Source organism: Xenopus laevis, chromosome 4S (assembly GCF_017654675.1).
Source record: "Xenopus laevis strain J_2021 chromosome 4S, Xenopus_laevis_v10.1, whole genome shotgun sequence".
Lineage (NCBI taxonomy): Eukaryota > Metazoa > Chordata > Amphibia > Anura > Pipidae > Xenopus > Xenopus laevis.
In genome coordinates, this window is record NC_054378.1 from 111514061 (window position 1) to 111535654 (window position 21594).

The window sequence follows — 21594 nt, forward strand, 5'->3', positions numbered from 1 at the left end:
ACAAAAAACAACCCCATGACTGAGCTGGGTGATTTGCGCAATGTCTATTTATAAGAAGCTCCAGTTCTTATTTGGAAGGTGATCTGCCTGCGTCCCTAATAAATAATAGCTGTAAACTGCAGGAAAAGTGGAGCAAGCAGGGAGACAAGAACATATCCATTGCATTCTGGAGAAGGATGGAGTGAAAGAAAGCTGGGAGAACACAGTAGGGGGGAGGTGCTAAGCTATTCACCAGCAAGGGACAGTTGTCAAATTATTTCCTACTTCAAGGGATACTGTCATGATAAAAATGTTTTTTTTCAAAACACATCAGTTAATAGTGCTGCTCCAGCAGAATTCTGCATTGAAATCCATTTTTAAAAGAGCAAACAGATTTTTTTATATTTAATTTTGAAATCTGACATGGGGCTAGACTTATTGCCAGTTTCCCAGCTGCCCCCAGTCATGTGACTTGTGCTCTGATAAACCTCAGTCACTCTTTACTGCTGTACTGCAAGAAGGAGTGATATCACCCCCTCCCTTCCCCCCAGCAGGCTAACAACAGAACAATGGGAAAATAACCAGATAGCAGCTCTCTAACTAGGATTGCCACCTGTCCGGTTCCAAATAAGGAAAACCACGCAGGATTTCCTTTATTGACACGGTGATCGGCTGATTGCAACGTCATAACCCCACCCACTGACTTCACAGCCCCCCCTGCTAGGTCTCCATCGTGTGGGAAGGTGGCAACCCTATCCCTAACACAAGATAACTGCTGCCTGGTAGATCTAAGAAGAGCATTCAATAGTAAAATCCAGGTCCCACTGCAACACATTCAGTTACATTGAGTAGGAGAAACAACAGCCTGCCAAAAAGCAGTTCCATCCTAAAGTTCTGGCTCTTTCTGAAAGCACATGACCAGGCAAAATGACCTGAGATGCACCTACACACCAATATTACAACTAAAAAAAATACACTTACTGGTTCAGGAATGAAATTTTATATTATAGAGTGAATTATTTGCAGTGTAAACAGTGTAATTTAGAGATAAAAACTACACCATAAAATCATGACAGAATCCCTTTAGCAAGATGTTGTTCAGACACTCCCATCTGCATGCAACAATGATGAGCGGGTGGGGTTGCTGAGTGAGTAGAAGTCCAGGTTCCCCCAACTGCTGTGAAAATTGGAACTGGCAAGGTCTGTCACCTGGAAAGACCAATACAGGTATGGGATCCATTATCTGGAAGGGAAGGGTATTATGTAGATATACTGTAGAATTGTCTGTTCTTTCCCCACTAAAACAGATTGATAGGTTAGAAGAGGGCCCTAGGTTGTGTAATAACTACTAGTCCGTGTGATGCATATTCTCCTGGCAAAACTTTGCATTAAACTCCAGCATTGACCCTCGTACAGACTGTGTGTTTGCTTTAGAGCAGGGGGTCTCAGACTGCTGTCCTCCCACGCTGGGGCCCCAAATCGTCTTGGTGGGGGGAACAAAGTTGTAAAGAGCAGTGCCAGACCAGGCTAGATGGCCACCCTAGGCAACCCGGCCTGCTGCAATTGGGGAGGGGAACACCGTTGGGGACACGGGCCAGACAAGGGGCAGGCAACAGTAGTATGTGACTGACCCCCTCCCAGCTTTGAGCCCTAGACACGTGTCTTTTCTGCCTACCCCTAGTTCCAGTCTTGCCCCCAAGTAAACACAATTATGCTGAAATAATGGAGGGAAATGCTGCATTGTGGGTAAAAATCATGGTGAATGCGTCCAAAATAGCACTTTTCACACAATGATCCTTTCAAAGCATTTCTCATGCGAATAGGTTGAAGCACTGCCAAGAAATATGTTATTTGCAGATGCTCATTAGACAAAAACAATCTATCTAATATACAAGAGCCATGTAGATGCTCAGTGATGTCATCAATTATAAAAAGTTCATTGTGATGTCAATTAAGCCATATACGGGGTAATGTAATAAAAGGCACTAATTTTGCTCAGGTGCAGTAACCCATAGCAACCTATCAGCAAGTAGGATTTACTGGTCAGCTGTTTAAAAACAAACTTCTTATTGGTTGCTATGGGTTACTGCTCCTGGGCAAACAAAGTGCCTTTTATTACATATGGGGAATAATCTACTGAAGTTTGTGTATTACAGGTATGGGATTAATTTCCCAAAAACTCCATATCTGGAAAGCTCCAAGTTACAGAAATTCTGTTTTTATCCAAATAATCTAGATTTTTAAAAATGTTATTCCTTTCTCTCTGTGGTAATAAAACAAACTCAGATGAATCCAAACTAAGATTAATCCTTATTGGAAGCAGAACCAGCCCGTTTTGTTTATTTAATGTTTACATGATTTTCTAGTAGACTAAGGGGCCGATCCACTAACTTCGAGTGAAGGATTCGAAGGTAAAAAACTTCGAATTTCGAAGTTTTTTTTTGGGCTACTTCGACCATCGAATGGGCTACTTCGGCCTTCAACTACGACTTCGAATCGAACTATTCGAAGTAAAAATCGTTCGACTATTCGACCATTCGATAGTCGAAGTACTGTCTCTTTAAAAAAAACTTCGACCCCCTAGTTCGCCATCTAAAAGCTACCGAAGTCAATGTTAGCCTATGGGGAAGGTTATTCCTTCGATCGTTGGATTAAAATCCTATGAATCGTTCGATTCGAAGGATTTTATTGTTCGATCGAAGGAATTATCCTTCGATCAAACTATCTGCGCTAAATCCTTTGACTTCGATATTCGAAGTCGAAGGATTTTAATTCCTAGTCGAATATCGAGGGTTAATTAACCCTCGATATTCGACCCATAGTGAATCGGCCCCTTAAGGTATGAAATTCCAAATTTCAGACAGATCTATTAACCGGAAAGCCCCAGGTGCCGAGTAGGGATTTTGCCTTGTTTCGCCGTGGAAATTACGCCCATAGACTTGTATGGCAGCACGCGTCAAAAATATTCCGCTGTGCGACAAAATATTTTCGATGCCCATAGACTTTAATGGGCGTCGCTGACACTTCGCTGGCGGCGAATTTTTGGCGAAACTAAACTGGTCAAATTCGCCCATCCCTAGTGCCGAGCATTCTAGAACAGGTCTTATACCTGTATATAAAAATAATGTCACCCTATAGTACATGAATTGTTCTACCTGATGGCTTATATTTTACAGTAGGGGGAACCTTTACTGGTCATTTAAGGACAGAATCAGGGTCAGAGTGCTTTCAGCATATCCACATTCATGATGAACGAATTTTTTCACCAGGCATGGTTTCACTGCGAAATTCTGCATTTCGCCATCTGCAAATTTTTTCTGCAAAACTGCGGCAAAAATTTGCTGTGACAAAAAAGTCACCAAGACAAAACTACCACCGAGACAAAAAAATTTGCACGCGTAAAAAATTGTCCCTCGAAAAAATGTTGATGCCTATTGACTTCAGTGCTTTTCATTAATTTTTCACTCATCCCTAATCCAGATCAATAGCCATGTGCTACAGAATCATACCTCCCAACATTTTGGAAGTAAAAAGAGGGACAAAAAAATTTTTCCGCACGTAGTGCAGCAAATTGTTTGACCACACCCCTTTCTGTGGCCACACCCCCTAATTACCATGTTTTTTTACAAAATTTGGCAGGTTATGAAAGTTTGAAAATATTTCTCCTTATCTAAACTGTATTTTTGTGTTTCAAAATTGTTACAAAGTATCTTATTTGCACCTGTTAGCTGTTCTGCACTCTCTGCTAAAAGCCAATTAAGTGGCTGTTCAGTGCAGAGAAAAGAGGGACTTTCCAGTACAAATGAGGGACTGCGGGTTGAGCTGTCAAAAGAGGGACTGTCCCTCCGAAAAAGGGACAGTTGGGAGGTATGCAGAATGTCTTATTGATATTAAGGAATAACCAGATAGACATGTGCCGCAAAGTGCCTTATTGCCTTCAGTGCAACACGTGTAATGACCATGTGGCCAAAAGGGGTTAACATAGAAATGCACATCAATACAATCAGAAACACAAAGTTCCAAGCCAGCATTATAATCTTTGCCCAAAACGGAAGCCAGAAGAACATGAGCTTGTGAGGGCCATAAACAGGCCATTATTTAGCAGGGAGCGTGTTCAGCATCGGCATTAGTCAGAGTATTCAGCATGACTTCATTCATCACTGTGTGCTCCGACACCCAAGCTCAGCACCCAGAGGAACGTGCCGGTGACTCGAAGGCATTAAATTCTGGCTTGCACTGCTCTGTCCCAGACATGCCTAAACCCATGCTCCTCCAGCTGCTGGGGACTACAACTCCTAGAATTCTAAGCTTATAATATCTGGAGTAAGCTCTTCCGCAAAGCTGTTTCAAGCAACACAATATAAAATAAAAGTCATTATTTTACACTGCAAAGTCTGCTTTATCATAGCTCCATAACCTCAGAACATCCAGATGTTGTTGTACTCCCAGCATCCCTGACAGCCAAGGCTGGGGGTTGTAATTTAACATCAATAATTTCATTATCAACTGCCCTGTGGGTTCAACAAACCACAGTCTGGCCACCATGCAGCCCAAGAGGCAAAGCAAAAATGAAATAACATTTAGGCAGGCCTGAATTTGGAAAGGACACCAAGGCCTGGGTGTAGGGTGGCAGGTTTTAGAGGTGCAGGAAGCCACCGAACCACATTGGTTTGGAAAATCTGGGGCTGCTCATGAGATACAATAGTTTTTCAAATTTTCCATGCGCCAATCCCCAGTGCTCCCAATCTGATGAACGTTTATGCATGTGCATATAGGAAGGGGAGGGGGGTGACGAATGGCAGCGGGGCCTAAGGGTGCCCACTGTGTAAATCCGGCCATGCGTTAAGGGGGCAGCAGCTCCTTTGTTTAGGTAAACCATGCACTTAAGATGCGCCAGGAGATAGGAGTGATCTCTTACCTCCCACGACTGCAGGTGTGCAGACTCACACTTCCAGGTTCGTCACACTAGGGGCATTTGCCGCTCACGTTTTGACACTGAGAGTCATGATGATGTCACGTTTCGGGCACCAGATTCGAATTTTGTTGCCAAATCCTCTTCAAAAAGCCAATCCTCCATTTTGACAGTGCCCAAGCTGGCTTCTGTTTACAGATCCTGCCGAAGCATCTATATTGTGATTGATTACTCTGGTTTTTGACTCCTGCCTGTTTTTGACCTTGATTCCTGCCGCCTGCCCAGACCCTTTTTGCCAGATACGTTTTTTGCCTAATCCCTGCTGGTACCTCATTTCGGACTTGATGCTACCTAAAACATACTTTTTACTCTGTGATTCCGCAGCAGAAAGCCCAGGGCCCCAAAAGGTCATCGGTGAACACCGGAAACCCTAGTGCGTCTGAGTATACCCGCTGCCTCCTAAAGGTTCCTGATTGACAAGTACTTTACACTAAGGTTGTTGAGCACTTTTGAATACACACAGTTCAGAGGCACTGTTTTCAAAAAAAAGGTCCAGACAATACAAATTCATGGCTTTGGGTCCAAGAGGTCTTTACAGCGCTGGATTTACTAGGCGGGTGCCCCTAGGCCATGCGGTCTGCGCAGTCCTAGTGCCTGCACTACCTCACGCAGCGCGTCCTCAGTGTTTCCAATAGAGCGGCTGTGCGGCAGGTCCCCCTGAAAAATGTGCTCCCCTAGGCCCGGGCCTATGTGGCCTTGGCACAAATCCAGGCCTGGGTCTTTAACATGGACCCCTTCTCTACTCTATGTGGGCCTGACTATTGGAAATGGTGTCATAAATCAGTATTTCTTAACCTTTCTATTTCAGAACTATCTGTGCTGCTTGTTTCAATACATATTGTGTGTTGTAGGAGGAAATAAACTGTATTCAAGCCCATCCCATCCGAAACAGCATGGGGACCTGACCCATTTTTAGATTAGATCTTAATTAAAGCACAAAATTACCTAACGCACAGGCCATCCTTATTGGCTTTTTAGGAAAGGTGAAGTCAAAAGATACTGCGCTTCTTAACTACATTGTGCCATTCATTAACTCTAATTGATCTATTAAGACAGCATGAATTGCCGCCTGTCACTAGCAGAAATCATGTAGGAGCTTCTCTTTGTAACCTACTGGGACCGATAAAGCGTAGCTCCTGGTTTAAACGCTCGGCCGTAAATAACTTTGCTGAGCAATCAAAAATATTAGATGATTTCCCCGCACCCTGGAGGCAGAAAGACAAAAGAGATGTTGTTCTGCTGGTTTAGGAAAGAATGAGCCATTAGGCAGCCATTTTTTTCTAGTTTGGAATACAGCAAAGCGTGTAATGGCCTGGAGTGGTGCTACACTGTACAAGCCATTGTTTCAGTCTTTGGAGACAATTGAGGATGTAATTCCAAAAAATCTTGAGGCCCATACACCTGATATTCCACTGACTAAAAACAATGGTTCCTGCCCTTTCTATCCTACCCCATATTCATGAATAAACTCAAATTGAAGCAGCTTCTGCACCCTACTGGGAGCTCATGGAGAGCCACAATGTTCATATGAATACTGCAATATGAAGCCAATAATATCTAAAATGCATGGAAAACTTGTCAATAGCTGATCCCTACAAGAATCCCTGAGCTCTTATGAGTGGGACCAAGTTTATAAATATAAATTAATTTGGAATTAATATAGGGGGTTATTTATGAAAGTCTGAATGCCAAAAACTCAATAAATTCTATTTTTTTTTTACTATAAAATCCGAATTTTTTGTGGAAAAAATCCTCAAATTTTCAGGATTTATTATACCCCGAGGATGGAAAGAATCCGGCATCTCAGACCTGCCGAGCTTGTATATAAATCAATGGGAGAAGTCCAGAAGATATCCTTATCTGCGCTGGGTTTTGTGCAATAATCCGAAGATTTTGGGCAAAAATCCGAAAAAACCCCAGATTTTTCGGGGGGAAGAACCAAAAAATTCTAATTTTCATACATTTTTTTTGAGTTTTTTCCCCGAACTGGAATTTTTTCAGGAGAATGTTTTGATAAATAAGGGGAAATAACCCATGCGGTGGTCAGGTATATTTCAAAATAATGAGATAAATTTGGATTTTGATAAATAACCCACTTAGTGTTTTACATAAGCCATGTGAATGAGGGTACTTTTCTAATTTTTCTTTTAAGGTTTGGTGCTTGTTATCCTGGGAACAAGCATTATACTCAGCATTTAGTAGCTTTCCTGCAGAGTTTAAAGGGGGCACTGCCATTTGCTTAGAGGCTTTATTTCTCTTTCAATAAAACTGACACAGCTGGAATGAGGGAAGCATAAATATGCAATGTATTTTTTAGGAAACGTATCCCGCCAAAAACATCCGAGGTTTACAAAACCATGAAACTATCTTTCCTCATTCTGTCACCATTTTGTGCAAGAGGAAACCAGGAATGTGTAGTACTTGGCCCATTATCTGTTTTCCCTTCTGCTCATACACATCTCTAAATATTCAGCATCCTCTGCTGACTGATATCTACGTGCCAATCTAAATACAAGGGGCAAATATAATTAGAAGTGCAACAGGTGCTTATTTTGGAGGAGTTCGGGGTTGATCCAGTTTACTGGGAGTGGCGGGGAACAGGAATTGATGCCAAAGTGAATTTTGGCTCTTAAAGATGCCGTCATGCCAATGAGGCACAAGTACTTTAAACAAAGCTCATTGCACATATAAACTACAAAATAACCATTTAAATGTGTTGTTCATCTTTAAATAAACTTTTAGTATGATGTAGAGAGGGGTATTATCAGATAATGCGCAATTGGTTTTCATTTTTTATTATTTGTGTTTTATGAGTTACTTAGATTTTTTATTCAACAGCTCTCCAGTTTACAGTTTCAGCAATCTGGATGCTAGGGTCCCTAATTACTAGGGATGCACTGAATCCAGGATTCGGTTCAGGAATCGGGCAGGATTCGGCCTTTTTCAGCAGGATTCGGCCGGAACCGAATCTGAATCCTAATTTGGCGGTGAGGGAAATTGCATGATTTTTTGTCCGAAAACAATGAAGTAAGAAATGTTTTCCCCTCCCCACCCCTAATTTGCATATGCAAATTATGATTCGGATCGGCATTCACCCGAATCTTTTGCAAATGATTTGAGGGTTCGGACAATTTCCAAAATAGTGCATCCCTACTAATTACCCTAGCAACCATTTGAATTTGAATAAGAGACTGGAATATGAATAGGAGAGGCCTGAATAGAAAGATGAGTAATAAAATTAGCTATAACAATACATTTGTAGCCTCACAGAGCATTTGTTTTTTAGATGGGGTCAGTGACCCCCATTTGATAGCTGGAAAAAATCAGAGAAGAAGGCAAATAATTAAAAAACTATAAAAAAAATAAATTATGACGGCCATTTGAAGTTGCTTAAAATTAGCCATTCTATAACATACTAAAAGTCAGCTTAAAGGTGAACCACCCCTTTAAGCGTATTCTTCCATGTCACTAAACACTGGTAGTGTGCCCCTTCCTCTTGTACTCAGCACAGGTCACTTTCCTTGGAGCAGGGTAACATTTTGCCATTCAAGTTTAATTAAACAACAATGTCAATATGTGTTTCTGTGTATTTCATTGGTATGGTATGAACAAAATGACCATAACATGCAGTTACTTCTCATGAAGAACAACTTATACTCTAACAAGGTGGAGGTCCAGGATCCCCCTGAAGATGTATGGCCCCCAAACTGTCCCCTGAAAAACAGTTTTATTTAGCTGCTCTTTTAGCAGACATACAATTAGAGTAAGCAACTGGAAGAACTGGGAAAAAGAGGGTCAACACTTGGAAATATGATGCAGCCATGAATTACCCCAGTGTCATTGTATTTAGTTACCAAAGGTCACGTGACTTTATGTGATGGTGAAAGGCCTCTTTAAACTGTGGGCCACATTAGGACCAGACTGTGGGCTCTCAGACTCAGCATCAGACTCAGCCTCACAGGGGCCGACTGGGATAAAAAGATATTGATTAATAGAAGCACAAAGGGCACAATTAAACAGTTTAATCATTGTTAGATATTTTCTGTGCATATATGTGAAATGCCTATCCTGCAGCCCCTAAAGTAAAGGCTCTAGGGATGGATGGGCTGCAGCGGAAAACCCCTGTATATTCTGTGTCTGCTCCTGGCCCTGCTAATGTTAGTGGAACAGTAACAGGAAGCCCGTGCCCCACCAGATATTTTTTCCAATTTCCCCCTACTGCCCTACCTTCCTCTCCTTCCTCTCCTCCCCACAGTCCTGCCCTGCCTGTCTGATCAAGCAGCACATTGACTGGAGGGGAGAATCCTCAGTAAGGCATTATAGAACTTTTCCCGCATGCAGACACATTAAGGCTTGGAGCATAATCTCTACATAGACTCTGGAGAGTACATACTTTTGTGATTGTCACTCCTTATGGCACACTCCATCTGAATAAGTAAAAAAAAAACTATAATTGCCTCAAATTGTAATCAAAGTGCTGTTAAATAATGTGTTTAAATTAAAAGAAACGTGTAATTTGGGCTCAACGGCAGCCCTGCAGCTGTTGTTCCGCAGAAACAAGTTATTTTAACGCCATTATTTACATACACTTTTCCACAACCGCTCGTTTTAACTAAAATCGCTGAGTTCTGGGATACTAAATATCTGCATTTTTTTTATTTGCCACATAAAATGCCCGGTAAAAAAATGGAATGGTACATTTTTTTTCCCTCACAGCTGCACAAATGTGCGGCGACAAGATCTGTTTTTGTCCAAAGGCTTTAAAGGATAACTGGCCCCTTTTGTAAATTTGAATTCAATTACTCATTCAGTATGTTCTTAGAAATTGTACATGTCATTCGACTTGAATTTGTCATATAGTAGAGCCGATAATTAAGCCAAAAGGCACCTACATGAGCATAAATGTGGTTATACTATACTGTGATTATAGTGCACAGTTTGGGACATGTCTATAAATAACACACATAGTGGAACTAGAAAAGCTTCATAGAAAGCACAGATTCCTGTTTTGCTGTTGAGTAGGGATTAATACATTTTTTTGGCTGGTTTAGATTTGCGGCAAATCTGCACTAGAATTTCACCGTGCCTTTTGTTTTGCCAAAAAAATAAGCATTTTTTCATGCAAAAAAGCCAGAACAATCCATACTGACTCCAATGCATTTGGTATGATAAAAACAACCTACTGACTCCAATGCATTCGGAATAAGATAAAACATGAGAAAAAAACACAAATTCCATTTGCATTTGCCGCGAGTTACTGTGGGGCCAGGGCCGTATTAATATTAAGGCACTTGAGGGCCTGTGCCTAGGGCGGCAGGTTTTGGAGGGCGGCCCTCGGGTGCCTATAAATGTATTTTTTAAATTAAAAAAAAAATCGCCCAGTCTCTTCCACGGATTTATGAGAAAAAAAAATGCCAATTTGACTTTAATTCATTCGGCACAATGTTAGAAAAACACACCAACTAACTTCAACGTATTTGGCAAAAGAAAAATTGTCTATTGAGTCCAATGCATTCAGTGAATGAAAAAGGGTCCATTAATTCCAATGCATCTGACGATAGAGAGTAAAAAACGGGGCACAAAATGTTTTGCAACATTTCCGATGGTTTCATGAATTTTTCTGCAAAGCCTCTTTGAGTGAAGGACTGGGCTTCATAAACATGGGGAAGAGTTAGGGCTCTGGTCGTAGCTGAGAGGGGTCACCCAGGAGTTGATCAGGAGTTGGTGGCAGCACCTGGGTTCCACTGCATCCAGGGCCAGGCCAAACCAGTGCTCTAGGCAACCCGTCTGCCATCCTTGCTCCCCCCCAGATGTGTCTGTGACGTTGTGCACAGGGTGGGGGACACAGTGAGGGGAGGGTAAGGGTGGGGAGAGCAGCAGACGGGGAGGGCAGAGTGGAAGAAGGGAGGGCAGAGCAGCAGAGGGGAGCAAACATGAACTAGGGATAAGCAAAAGACCCTTTAACAGATACCTGCCCAGCCACCCACTATTGTTACGCCCTAGGCAGGTGCCTCTTCTGCCTAACCCTAGTTTCAGCCCTGACTGTGTCAATAGGCACAGCAGTGCTCAATTCAGAACAGGAAGGTAGGAAAGACTGAATGTTGGCCAAGCAGAACTATACTGAAGTGCAAAGAGTGAATTTTGATACAAGTACCTTTAATGAATATGATTTAAGAGCATCTCACTGCTGGGGAAAGCATAAGTTGCGCACTGCGCTTGCGGACGTGAATAAGCCCTTCTATTATCTACTGTATGTGCCACGCAACCAATAAGTCTATAATATTGGTTACCTGTTCAAAAAGGGCCCCTATAAAGTAGTGTGCCAATCTGTGATGAAATCTAAGCAGCACTGCATGCATTAAAAGTGTTTGTTAGCGACTGTATAAAGCGAGAATGCATTAAGCAGACAAGTAACTTTATGGCACAAGGCCACAACACAAACTAGTTCCTTCATTGTTATTAATGATTTTAATCTAAAAGACAAAATGAGTAAAACTTAAGGATAGCAAAGGTTTAGAAGATAACCATTACTCATTACACTTTATATAAGTTAACGTGCTTCACATTATACACACTAAATATAAATGAGAATGATGCCTTGTGACAGGGCAAATAAACAGCCAGTGCTCTGCTTTGTTATATGAGAAACAATATAAAAACATCCAGCATCCACCATAAATTTAACTGCATAGTTATATAATGTCTATAACACATATCACTCTGGGGTCTGTACCCAAACTTAGCCATTAGGGTGTCAACATTTATTTTAATATATTTGCCTTTGTTGGCATCTAAAAAGGTCTCAAAAGCAAAAACAAAAAGCACAATGGTATCTGTACCATTATTTATTCTATGCAAAGTGAATATCACAATTTCTAGCCTTTGCTATATTCTATATAGAGTGAATATCACAATAACAAGCCTTTGCTATAGTCTATGCAGAGTGAATATCACAATGACTAGCCTTTGATAAAAAGACCCATAAAACTATATATGAGAAAAAGAGCATAATTATGACCTCATATAAGTATTATCATGAAACAAAAACAGCTGAGTCAATCCAAATCATATTCAGTGGGGCTCATTTATCAACACTGGGCAAATTTGCCCATGGGCTGTTGCCGATAGCAACCAATCAGTGATTAGCTTTATAAAGCCAGCTGCAAGAAGAACAATAAATGCAGCAATCTGATTGGTTGCTATAGGTAACAGCCCAGGGGCAAATTTGCCCAGTGTTGATAAATGAGCCCCAGTATGTTAGAAAGGCAAGGCATCTACTGGCAGACACTGAGAGTTCAAAGTCATCAGTAGCCGAAAAGATAAATAACAAAGAATACCCTTCTTACACATAAAGAAGACAATGATAAAAACTTTTAAAATGTGAAATATATTGGAGTACCTTTCAGCTTCCTGGTCAGCTGTCAGCTGCTTGATTTCAAAGGTGTTGAAGCTGCTCATATCAACATATCCATCATTCTCATTGGCTGAGGACAGGGCCCTGCATGGATCTTCAAAGAATTCAGTGAATGTTCCAGCTCTGGCTGGCCGCTGTGGTGGGATCTGAATATTTTCATAGTCTGAGTTCATAGCTGGGATATTTTCATAATCTGAGGTATCAGCATTAGGAAAAGAGATGGACCTGGGTTTGGTTAAGGGCAGTGGCATGAATGGTGGCCTTGATCGATCTTCGAAGGATTCAACCCTAGCCACACTTCTGTTAAAGGCTTTTGATGTTCCTTTTCTCTTCATATCCTTATAGAAAAGCATGGCCGATGGGGAATCTGGACGGAAGTGTAATCCAGAACGGGCTTGCAGCTGCGGGGAGTTACCAAGGCTTCTTCTGTCCGTGTCCATGTGTCTAGCTGCTCCATGGTAACTTGACTCTGAAGATGACCTGGGTGAAGATACATTGACCTCTACATGAACTTTGTTCTCCGTCTTTTTCTTGAACTTCAAAGTGAGGAAACGTTTAAAGGACAACTTTTTCTTCTTATTGCATTTCTCAGAACACTCATTCTCAATTAATAGTGATGGTGAGCTTTTAGTGATTGGTTTCTTTGTAATACTCGCAAGCTCAAAGGGAGGTGGAATGTCTACAACAGAAGAGGGAGTGGACATCCCACTAGATGAGTGATGATTTCTTTGTGAAAAGCTCCCAGATGAACTAATGAGATAAGGGGAGGAAAAATTGACCACCATATCAGATTCTATATAAAGCGAGACTGTGTTCTCCCTGCCTTCCACTGAGTAGGAGCGAGGGTAGGGAATAAAACGACTTGGCTTCCTGGGTAGTGCTCTGCCTGCTTCAATTGGCTTTTTGTCCATCTTTTCACGTATGGCTTTTTTCTCACTGTTTGACAACTGGGAGTCAAACTCTGCCCCAGTTTCTTCTGGCACAGTCTCAGGCACATTTCCAGGAATTTTTCCAGAATAGGACCTGGTTCTTGTTACAATGTTTTTCCTGTCTACATTGAGTAAATGATTTTCCCCTTCACAGCCATTTTTCTCACCTGTGCAATAAGGTCTCTGTGTATCACCATCATTTCTGTTATGTGCAGACTCTTTAGCACTGAGCAGCTTTCTGCTTCTTGACTGTGCACTATCCTCAAGAACATAAGGATTGGCTTCATCCTCCTCCTCGGGCTCAGTGATTACCTCAGTCACTGGTAAAACATCTGTTGAGTCCATCTCTTTAACCTCCCTTTCCTGATCTTCAGTTGAGTAGTCTGTGGTGTCAGCTAAATCCACTTCAGTTACTGTAACATGACTAACAGCAGATGGTTCTTCATCACACCAATCATTTCCCTCTGCAGCACCTGTAAATGTGACCTGTGCATCAGTGGTTTCCAGTTTTCTGTTACAACAACTGTCGTCAGAAAAACATTCTGTGTCATCAGTCACAGTCTCTAGTAGAGGTTCTGAAACAGGGTTAATGTCCAAACCATTCTCCAAAGCCACCATTGCTTCCAAAGTCTCATCTGGTTCTTCAGAACCTTCATTTTCATAAGGTACAATTAGACAACTATCATCTATGCTGTCCTCATGTGCTGTGTCTTCACTTGACTTTAAAATGTTTGTAATTATTTTTTCATTATCTAATATTATATTGTTTGCTGCCAACTCATTCATTTCATGTGTTGTATCTGCCTCTTGCTCTCCTTCCTCATCACCAAAGGAAGGTAAATTACACAATGACAATTCATTAGTATGAGTAAATGAGTCTTGTCCATCATCATTCACTAAATCAGCAATGTCCTCAGTCAACTGGAAATTATCTAAAGATTCTGCAACTAAATCCTGCTCAGTCTCTGCAGCCTCACCACACTGGGCATTGTCACAGACTATAGAGTTCTCCAATGATTCAACATTTACTAAATCCACTTCTGTCGATACTGGAGATTCATCATGTTCCTTGCAAGGAGTCTCTTCAGTGTTTGCATCTTCTTCACAACAGGTTTCATCCACGGGGAGTTCCTCAAAATATACCTCTGTCAGAATAACATCATCACAACCCATGATCTTCAGATTTTTGTCATTTGCTTTGTTTTCTGTGTTGCACTCATTGTGATCCAATGGCAAAAAATCCTCAATATCCCCAAGGTCATTTTTAAACAACAAAGTCTCACACCCAGTATGAGGCACCAAGCTGTCTGCATCTGCAGTGGATGACGATCTCAAGCTTAAAGCATCGGTGTTGTCACTGTCTTCTAATTCTGTAGATTCTCCTGATTCCACCTCTCTTGAAGGAACACTGTCTGGGTTTCCACTGTCTTCTTCTTGTACTCCCGAGGGACTGCAGCTCTTGTTATCACTTATATCAACTTCTTCTTGATGGGTTTCCCATGTATCAAATGAAGAGCTGTGTTCACATTCAATATCAGTGTTTTCTTCATCTGTAAACTGGGAGTCAGGAACAGTGCTGTAATCCTCAAATGTCATGTCCGGTGTGCCAGACTCCAGACTGTATTGATCAGTATTTGAAATATTTTCCACAGGACAAACCACTTTCCCATTAGCACATTTATTAAAGAAATTATTAGCATTCACTGTGGATCGTCTTTCTGAGGAAGGTGACAGCACAGGCTTTGGAGCAATAGGGGGTTTTGGACCCCTTGACATTGAGTTTGTTTGACGAACGAGGCCAGCTCTTGAGATCAATGGTGAGGAGTACTTAGGAAGAGGCACTGAACTGAATGAGTCAAGACCTTGGGGCTTTGGTGCTAGAGTAGGTTTGGTGATCTCTGTAGAACAAAAGATAAAGCAGAAGATGTTGTAAGGTATAATGCTATTCCAACTGTTTAGTATGCGTATGACAATATATACCATACCTTTAGGCTGTTACAATAGCAGTATTTATTGTTTTATTAAAAGATCATGGGGCTTATATGCACACCTTATAGCATGTGGCTAAGCAGTTGAAAGAAATATTATATATATTATATTATATATATAATATATTATATATAATATATATTTTTAACAAAACATTGTTTAAAGAGCATTGTACAGAAATTTCATTGTACTGAGATATACTTTGATATTATTGGGATTATGGGCAAAACCAAAGGCTCAATTAAGCAGATAAAACCTTTAGTGTGCCCTTTAAGTGACAATGCTGCGGATTTCCCCATCAAAGAAGGAGATATGTGCAGCCCTTTAACGGGCTTTTGGTTTAACAGTTCTCTTTGAAGGTCATAGAGTCACCAATGAATCGTCAGATACACCTAGAATTCTATTGTTTCTACCTGTATATCTGACGATTCAGCTCTACACGTGTGTATTGAAATGAAGGATCTTTCTTGGAAAAGCTCTTTTCCAGAAAATATTGTAATTGTAACGTCTATGGCCACCTTGAGTCTAGATCAATTAAACTTTTTAGGTTTAGATCCCCTTTAAAATTGTCTGCAATGGATGTATTCTTATCTCAGCTTTTTCACTAATACTGACTATTGTGCACCATACTCTGATTTATGGAGCTTTGGAACTTTAATTACTAAAATGCTTGTCCCTTGGAGGCAAGGGACCTGCTACCAGAGTTCAAAACATTTTACAAAAGTCATGTGTATCTCTGATGGGACAGTCTCCAGGGAAATGCTTCCTTCCTGTAGCCCCCGGGGGAAACATGATTTTGTTTCCTAGTAAACACCCTGCTGCTTTCCACCCTCAATGTTTACAGGAAATTATGTAGGACAATAAATAATCAGGGAGTCACTTACTCATCATAACAACAGTCTTTATATTATCTGGGTGCCCAGCCACTGGTCTTGTTTTAAATTATGTCTCAGAGCTTGTATACATACTGTATGTTTATTATTTATTATACAAATCTTATTTGTGCCTTTGATTATTACAAAACCTCATGACGTTTTTGTTAGTAAGATTATTTATATATTTAAAGGATTGATAGACATTTAGGGGCCCATTCATTAAGTTCGAGAGAAGGAATAGAAGAAAAAATGCTTTGAATTTCGAAGTGTTTTTTTTTGGCTACTTTGACCATCGAATGGGCTACTTCGACCTTCGACTACGACTTCGAAATAAAAAGAGACGTATTAGAACTATTATCCAAATTTCTATAACTCCCTATAATCAGACAGCATATTCAAAAAGCAGATACTGTGTATCGAGTTAAACTGTAAATGTTGTAATGTTTTCAGTGGCTATAGGTTGGCTTGGTTAGATTAATGAACTCTAAGCACATAAGGCCTCATTTATTAATATCATGGACACCAGTGCTAGAGGCATACCTGTGCTCTGCTTCTCAGGCTGGATTAAAAATCCATTGTAAGATGTAGATAGGGTTACCATGTCTCTAGTAAAAAAATACCAGCCTTCCTATATTTTTTATCTTTCTTCCCTATTTATTACATTGGCATCAAACATAATTTTTACCAGCCCTGCTGGTAAAATACTAGCCAGGTGGCAACCCTAGGTGTAGAGTACAGTACTGATGCATGCAAGGAAGCTCTGTCCTTATCACCTGTCACAGTCAAGGTACTGGACCTTTTATCCAGAGTGCTCAGGACCTGGGGCTTTCCGGATAACAGTCTGCATACATTAAGTCTACTAGATATCATGTAATCTTTAAATAAACCCAATAGGCTGGTTTTGCTTCCAATAAGGATTGATTATATCTTAGTTTGGATCAAGTACGAGGTACTGTTTTATTAATACAGAGAAAAAATTTGCATTATTTGGATAACATGTATTCTATGGGGCACGGCCTTTCCTAATTTAAAACAGGTTTCCGGATAATGGATCCCATTCCTGTACTCTCAAATTTGTGTGTTTCAATGATGAGAAGTTAGTGGGTGGGATGGGGACACACCTGCATGCAGGTCCGGACTGAGAATTATAATAGGCCCTGGCATTTCAGTTATGCAGAGGCCCACTCAGCCCACATAGAGGCTCAAACAGCCCCCACCAGCCCACTAAATACTGACTTTCTATGGCACCTTACATCAGCCCCTCTGGCATTTGCCAGAACCCACAGATTGCCAGTCCAGGCCTGCCTGCATGCTGGAGATGCAACTGTGAAATTGTCCTGTGCAAACAAAATAATAGCTGCTGATGCCTAAAGCTTTTTGTTACTGCAAAATCATGGAAAGTAGTGAGGAATATTAAAGAGAAGCATAGGATAGCATAAAAGAAAAGGAGAATGGATACAGGATGGAAAGGAGGAGAGCTTGCTAAAACAAAATTAGTGATGTGCAGTCAGGCTGGGCATGCTTGGGCAGACTTTCACACAACCTGCCCAAAGGGGCTGCTGTAAGATGCCATAGTAGGGCTGCCCAGGTCAAAACTGCCTGCCCGGTTTTCCAAATTAGGAAAACCAGGCAGAATTCTCTATGATTGACACGCGATCGGCAAATGGCAGATCACTGCGTTCTAGCCCCCTAATGTCACGGCCCGCCCCCCTGCATCATAGCCCTGCCCCTAAAATCATGGCAGTCCCGCCCCCTGCCCGGTCTCCACTAAAAGGTGGCAACCCTACTTTGTGGGCTGCAAGTAGGTTTGTGATCTTACTATGCCCCACTTCCACCTGCAGGAGCCCAACCTCTTACATGATGTCAGAGAGGGCTGTGCCTATAAATACCAGTGCTCATCGAGTTAGGGTTGGGTACGGGTGCTGAACTACAAGGTTAGGGTCAGGTTGATTTTTTGTCAGGAAACTAAAGAAGCAAAGTGAAGCTATTGGGGTGGGTAGAATAGAATATGGAATAGAATGAAAATAAGCTGCAATGGAACCAAGGCTACTTGAGAGTACTAAATGATGAACGCTAGTGAAGGGGTGAAAGCCTAATTTCTGTGGTGCGGACTGTCACAAAACGTTTGGAGGCCACAATGTTCTATAAAATGTTTGGGGGTTACAGTGTGTCATCAAACGTTTGAAGGCCAGACCATGCCATGAACTGACTATAATATGTTATTAAATTAGGAGTAGCATTTTAGGAGTCTGGATAAAAAGTGGGCATGGCCAGACATGTTGCTGCTTCGTGTAGAGTAGCATTTAATTATGTTTTCCTGATACCTTTTCTGGAAGGCAAGTGGAACGACCCAAAGCACTACTTTGCCCAGGTCCCCATCCTATATACTAACCGAAGGCCTATCTATGTCCCGAGTGGAGGGGAGGCAGATGCGCACGCAACTTCGGTTAGGATCTATGAGATGCGCGCGCAACTTCAGCCGAAAGACATAGATGCGGCCTTCGATTAGCAGATGTGCTGGAAGGTTAGGATCAGAACAGGTTAGGATCGGGGAGGCAGATGCGCTGGAAGGTTAGGATCTAGGGAGGCAGATGCGCTCACCGTCTCCTTCTGCCTCCCGCCGCCTCTTCTTTCCTGCTCACTCAGGCGGCGACCGCTGGAAGGTTAGGATCTAGGGAGGCAGATGCGCTCACCGTCACACTAGGGGAACCGGTTGCGTACCTGCACGAAAGTCTGTATAAGCGTCGGCCATCTTGCTACTCCTCTGCGACTTTGTCATCCGCCCACTGCCAAATCCGCCCACTAAAGTCTGTATAAGCGTCGGCCATCTTGCTACTCCTCTGCGAGTTTGTCATCCGCCCACTAAAGTCTGTATAAGCATCGGCCATCTTGCTACTCCTTTGCAAGTTTGTCTAATGGCGGCGCTAGCGTCACTCTAGGAGGGGAACCGGTTGCGTACCTGCACGAAAGTCTGTATAAGCGTCGGCCATCTTGCTACTCCTCTGCGACTTTGTCATCCGCCCACTGCCAAATCCGCCCACTAAAGTCTGTATAAGCGTCGGCCATCTTGCTACTCCTCTGCGAGTTTGTCATCCGCCCACTAAAGTCTGTATAAGCGTCGGCCATCTTGCTACTCCTTTGCAAGTTTGTCTAATGGCGGCGCTAGCGTCACTCTAGGAGGGGAACCGGTTGCGTACCTGCGTGGGTGGCCATTTTTAGCAAAACGGGCTATATTATCTCCAAAAAATATTGATGTTGACATGATAAACAACCAAGTGATTGCATTACTTCCTGGACAAAGCTGTGTCTTTCTGAGTACTGACTGTATTGATTCTGAAGACGAAAGTGAGAAACTTAACTTCCCATTAGAATATTTAAACACTATCAACAATGCTGGATTACCACAACACAATCTTATACTCAAAGTAGGAACAATAGTCATGCTGTTAAGAAACCTTAAGGGTAGGGGCACACGGCGCGATTTCGCCGCGATTCTGCGCTAAGCGATTTGTCGCTGCGTTTTTTAAGCCGAAATAGCTTTGCTAACTTTGGCGCTGGCGTCAATGCAAATCGCGGCGAAATCGCTGCGCTAATTCACACGCGGCGATTCGTTTTCTATTGTCGTCCGAAGTTGCCTCGCTGAGCGTTTCCGGGCGACAGTAGAAAAAGAATCGCCGCGTGTGAATTAGCGCAGCGATTTCGCCGCGATTTGCATTGACGCCAGCGCCAAAGTTAGCAAAGCTATTTCGGCTTAAAAAACGCAGCGACAACTCGCCCAGCGCAGAATCGCGGCGAAATCGCGCCGTGTGCCCCTACCCTAACACTAAGCAAGGTTTATGTAACGGTACACGGTTGGTTGTGAAGAGCATGAGACAAAATGTTATCAAGGCAGAAGTGCTTACAGGATCCCATAGCGGTGATACTGTTTTGATTCCCAGAATTGACCTTACCAGTTCTGACCAGGAATTACCTTTTAAACTTAAACGACGACAATTCCCCATTAAGGCTGCATTTGCCATGACAATCAACAAATCACAAGGACAAACATTGGATAAAGTCGGCATTTACCTATCTGAGCCTGTGTTTGGTCATGGTCAACTTTATGTTGCATTTTCAAGAGTGCAGCGTTCATCTGATGTTAAAGTCAAGATTTTAAGTACAGCTCACCAGGGAGAACTCATTCAAGGACAGGAGAACATTTTCACAAAAAATGTTGTTTATAAAGAAATTTTTCAGTAACACTTTACTACCAATAAACTCAAAATTTCTTTATAAACAACATTTTTTGTGAAAATGTTCTCCTGTCCTTGAAATTAGCGTCACCAGTTGCTGCCTGGGGATGCCGAGTGAATCAGCACCCATCGCATTTTGCTGCCTCACTGTTGTTACCATTCTTTCATTAACGATTCTTTAGAGAATCGGGGGTTTACTGGTTTTATCCTAATCCAGCTCTGCTGATGCGATTGGTTATCCTCAATATATGAACTATTAAAAATAGGTTGTTGCTATTTCCCAGGGCTCATCTGAATAATGGGAATAGAGTCCAACCAGATTCCAGGTATAACCTAAACATTGAACCTGTAGCTTCTGCACTCAAATGGTTCAAGATGGAGCTACCCACTGTAAGAGATCTTCTTTGTTTAATATCATTGGTTTAATTGGCGTGTGCCCATTTTGTATATTAAATGTATGGCTCTTTTTGTGGAGAAAAAAAGGACAGTACAGGTATGGGATCCGTTATCCCTGTTATCCAGAAAGTTCAGAATTACAGAAAGGCTGTCTCCCATAGACTCCATTATAATAAAATAATCCAAAAGTATTCCCTCTCTGTCTGCAATAATAATACAGTACCGTGTACTTGTTTCCATGCTTTTCTAGTAGACCTAAGGTATGAAGATCTAATTTACGGAAAGATACATTATCTGTAAAACCACAGGTCCCAATAATTCTGGATAACAGGTCCCACACCTACCTGCACTACTATATGTTAGATAATATCTCAGAGATACTTCACTGTATATGATCTGGAATATGCCTCAAACCTTTAGTTTAAGAGGTTACAGTTACCATTTCATGTGTAACATTTCCGAACCAATCTGTGAGTGTATCCCTGGTAAAAGGCTGGCCTATGGGAGATTAGATCTAGTACCTGCAGACTTGCATAGAAAATCCTTCTCTAGCATCAAACATCTTATCACTGAATTTAATGTCACCATATTTAGAATGTCACCAGTTTTAAAGGACAGTAACACTAGAAGCGAATGTGCTGTGAAACCTATAAATGAATTAGAAATGCATTGCTGTGTGCTCAGCTTTTCCACTCACCGAGGGGAAGCTATTTATCACGGCCTTGCCATTTCCTTTCTTGCCAAATCAAGTTGCCATGTGCTGAAAAGGAAGTGACTTATGCAAAGAAACAAACCCCACCCCCCAAAC

General features: G+C 41.8%; 1 protein-coding gene across 3 annotated transcripts in view; it reads right to left on the reverse strand.

The window, feature by feature from the left end:
* Nucleotides 1-21594, reverse strand: part of LOC108715864 (FYVE, RhoGEF and PH domain-containing protein 5) — a 116211-nt gene that overhangs the window by 90096 nt on the left and 4521 nt on the right. For all 3 annotated transcript variants that reach the window (XR_005961023.1, XM_041561716.1, XM_018261375.2), the window contains exon 2: nt 12351-15192. Coding sequence is in view for 2 of the 3 variants with exons in the window: in XM_018261375.2 (XP_018116864.1) it covers nt 12351-15192 (2842 nt within the window). In the remaining variant the exon portion in view is untranslated. The remainder of the gene's footprint in view (nt 1-12350; nt 15193-21594) is intronic.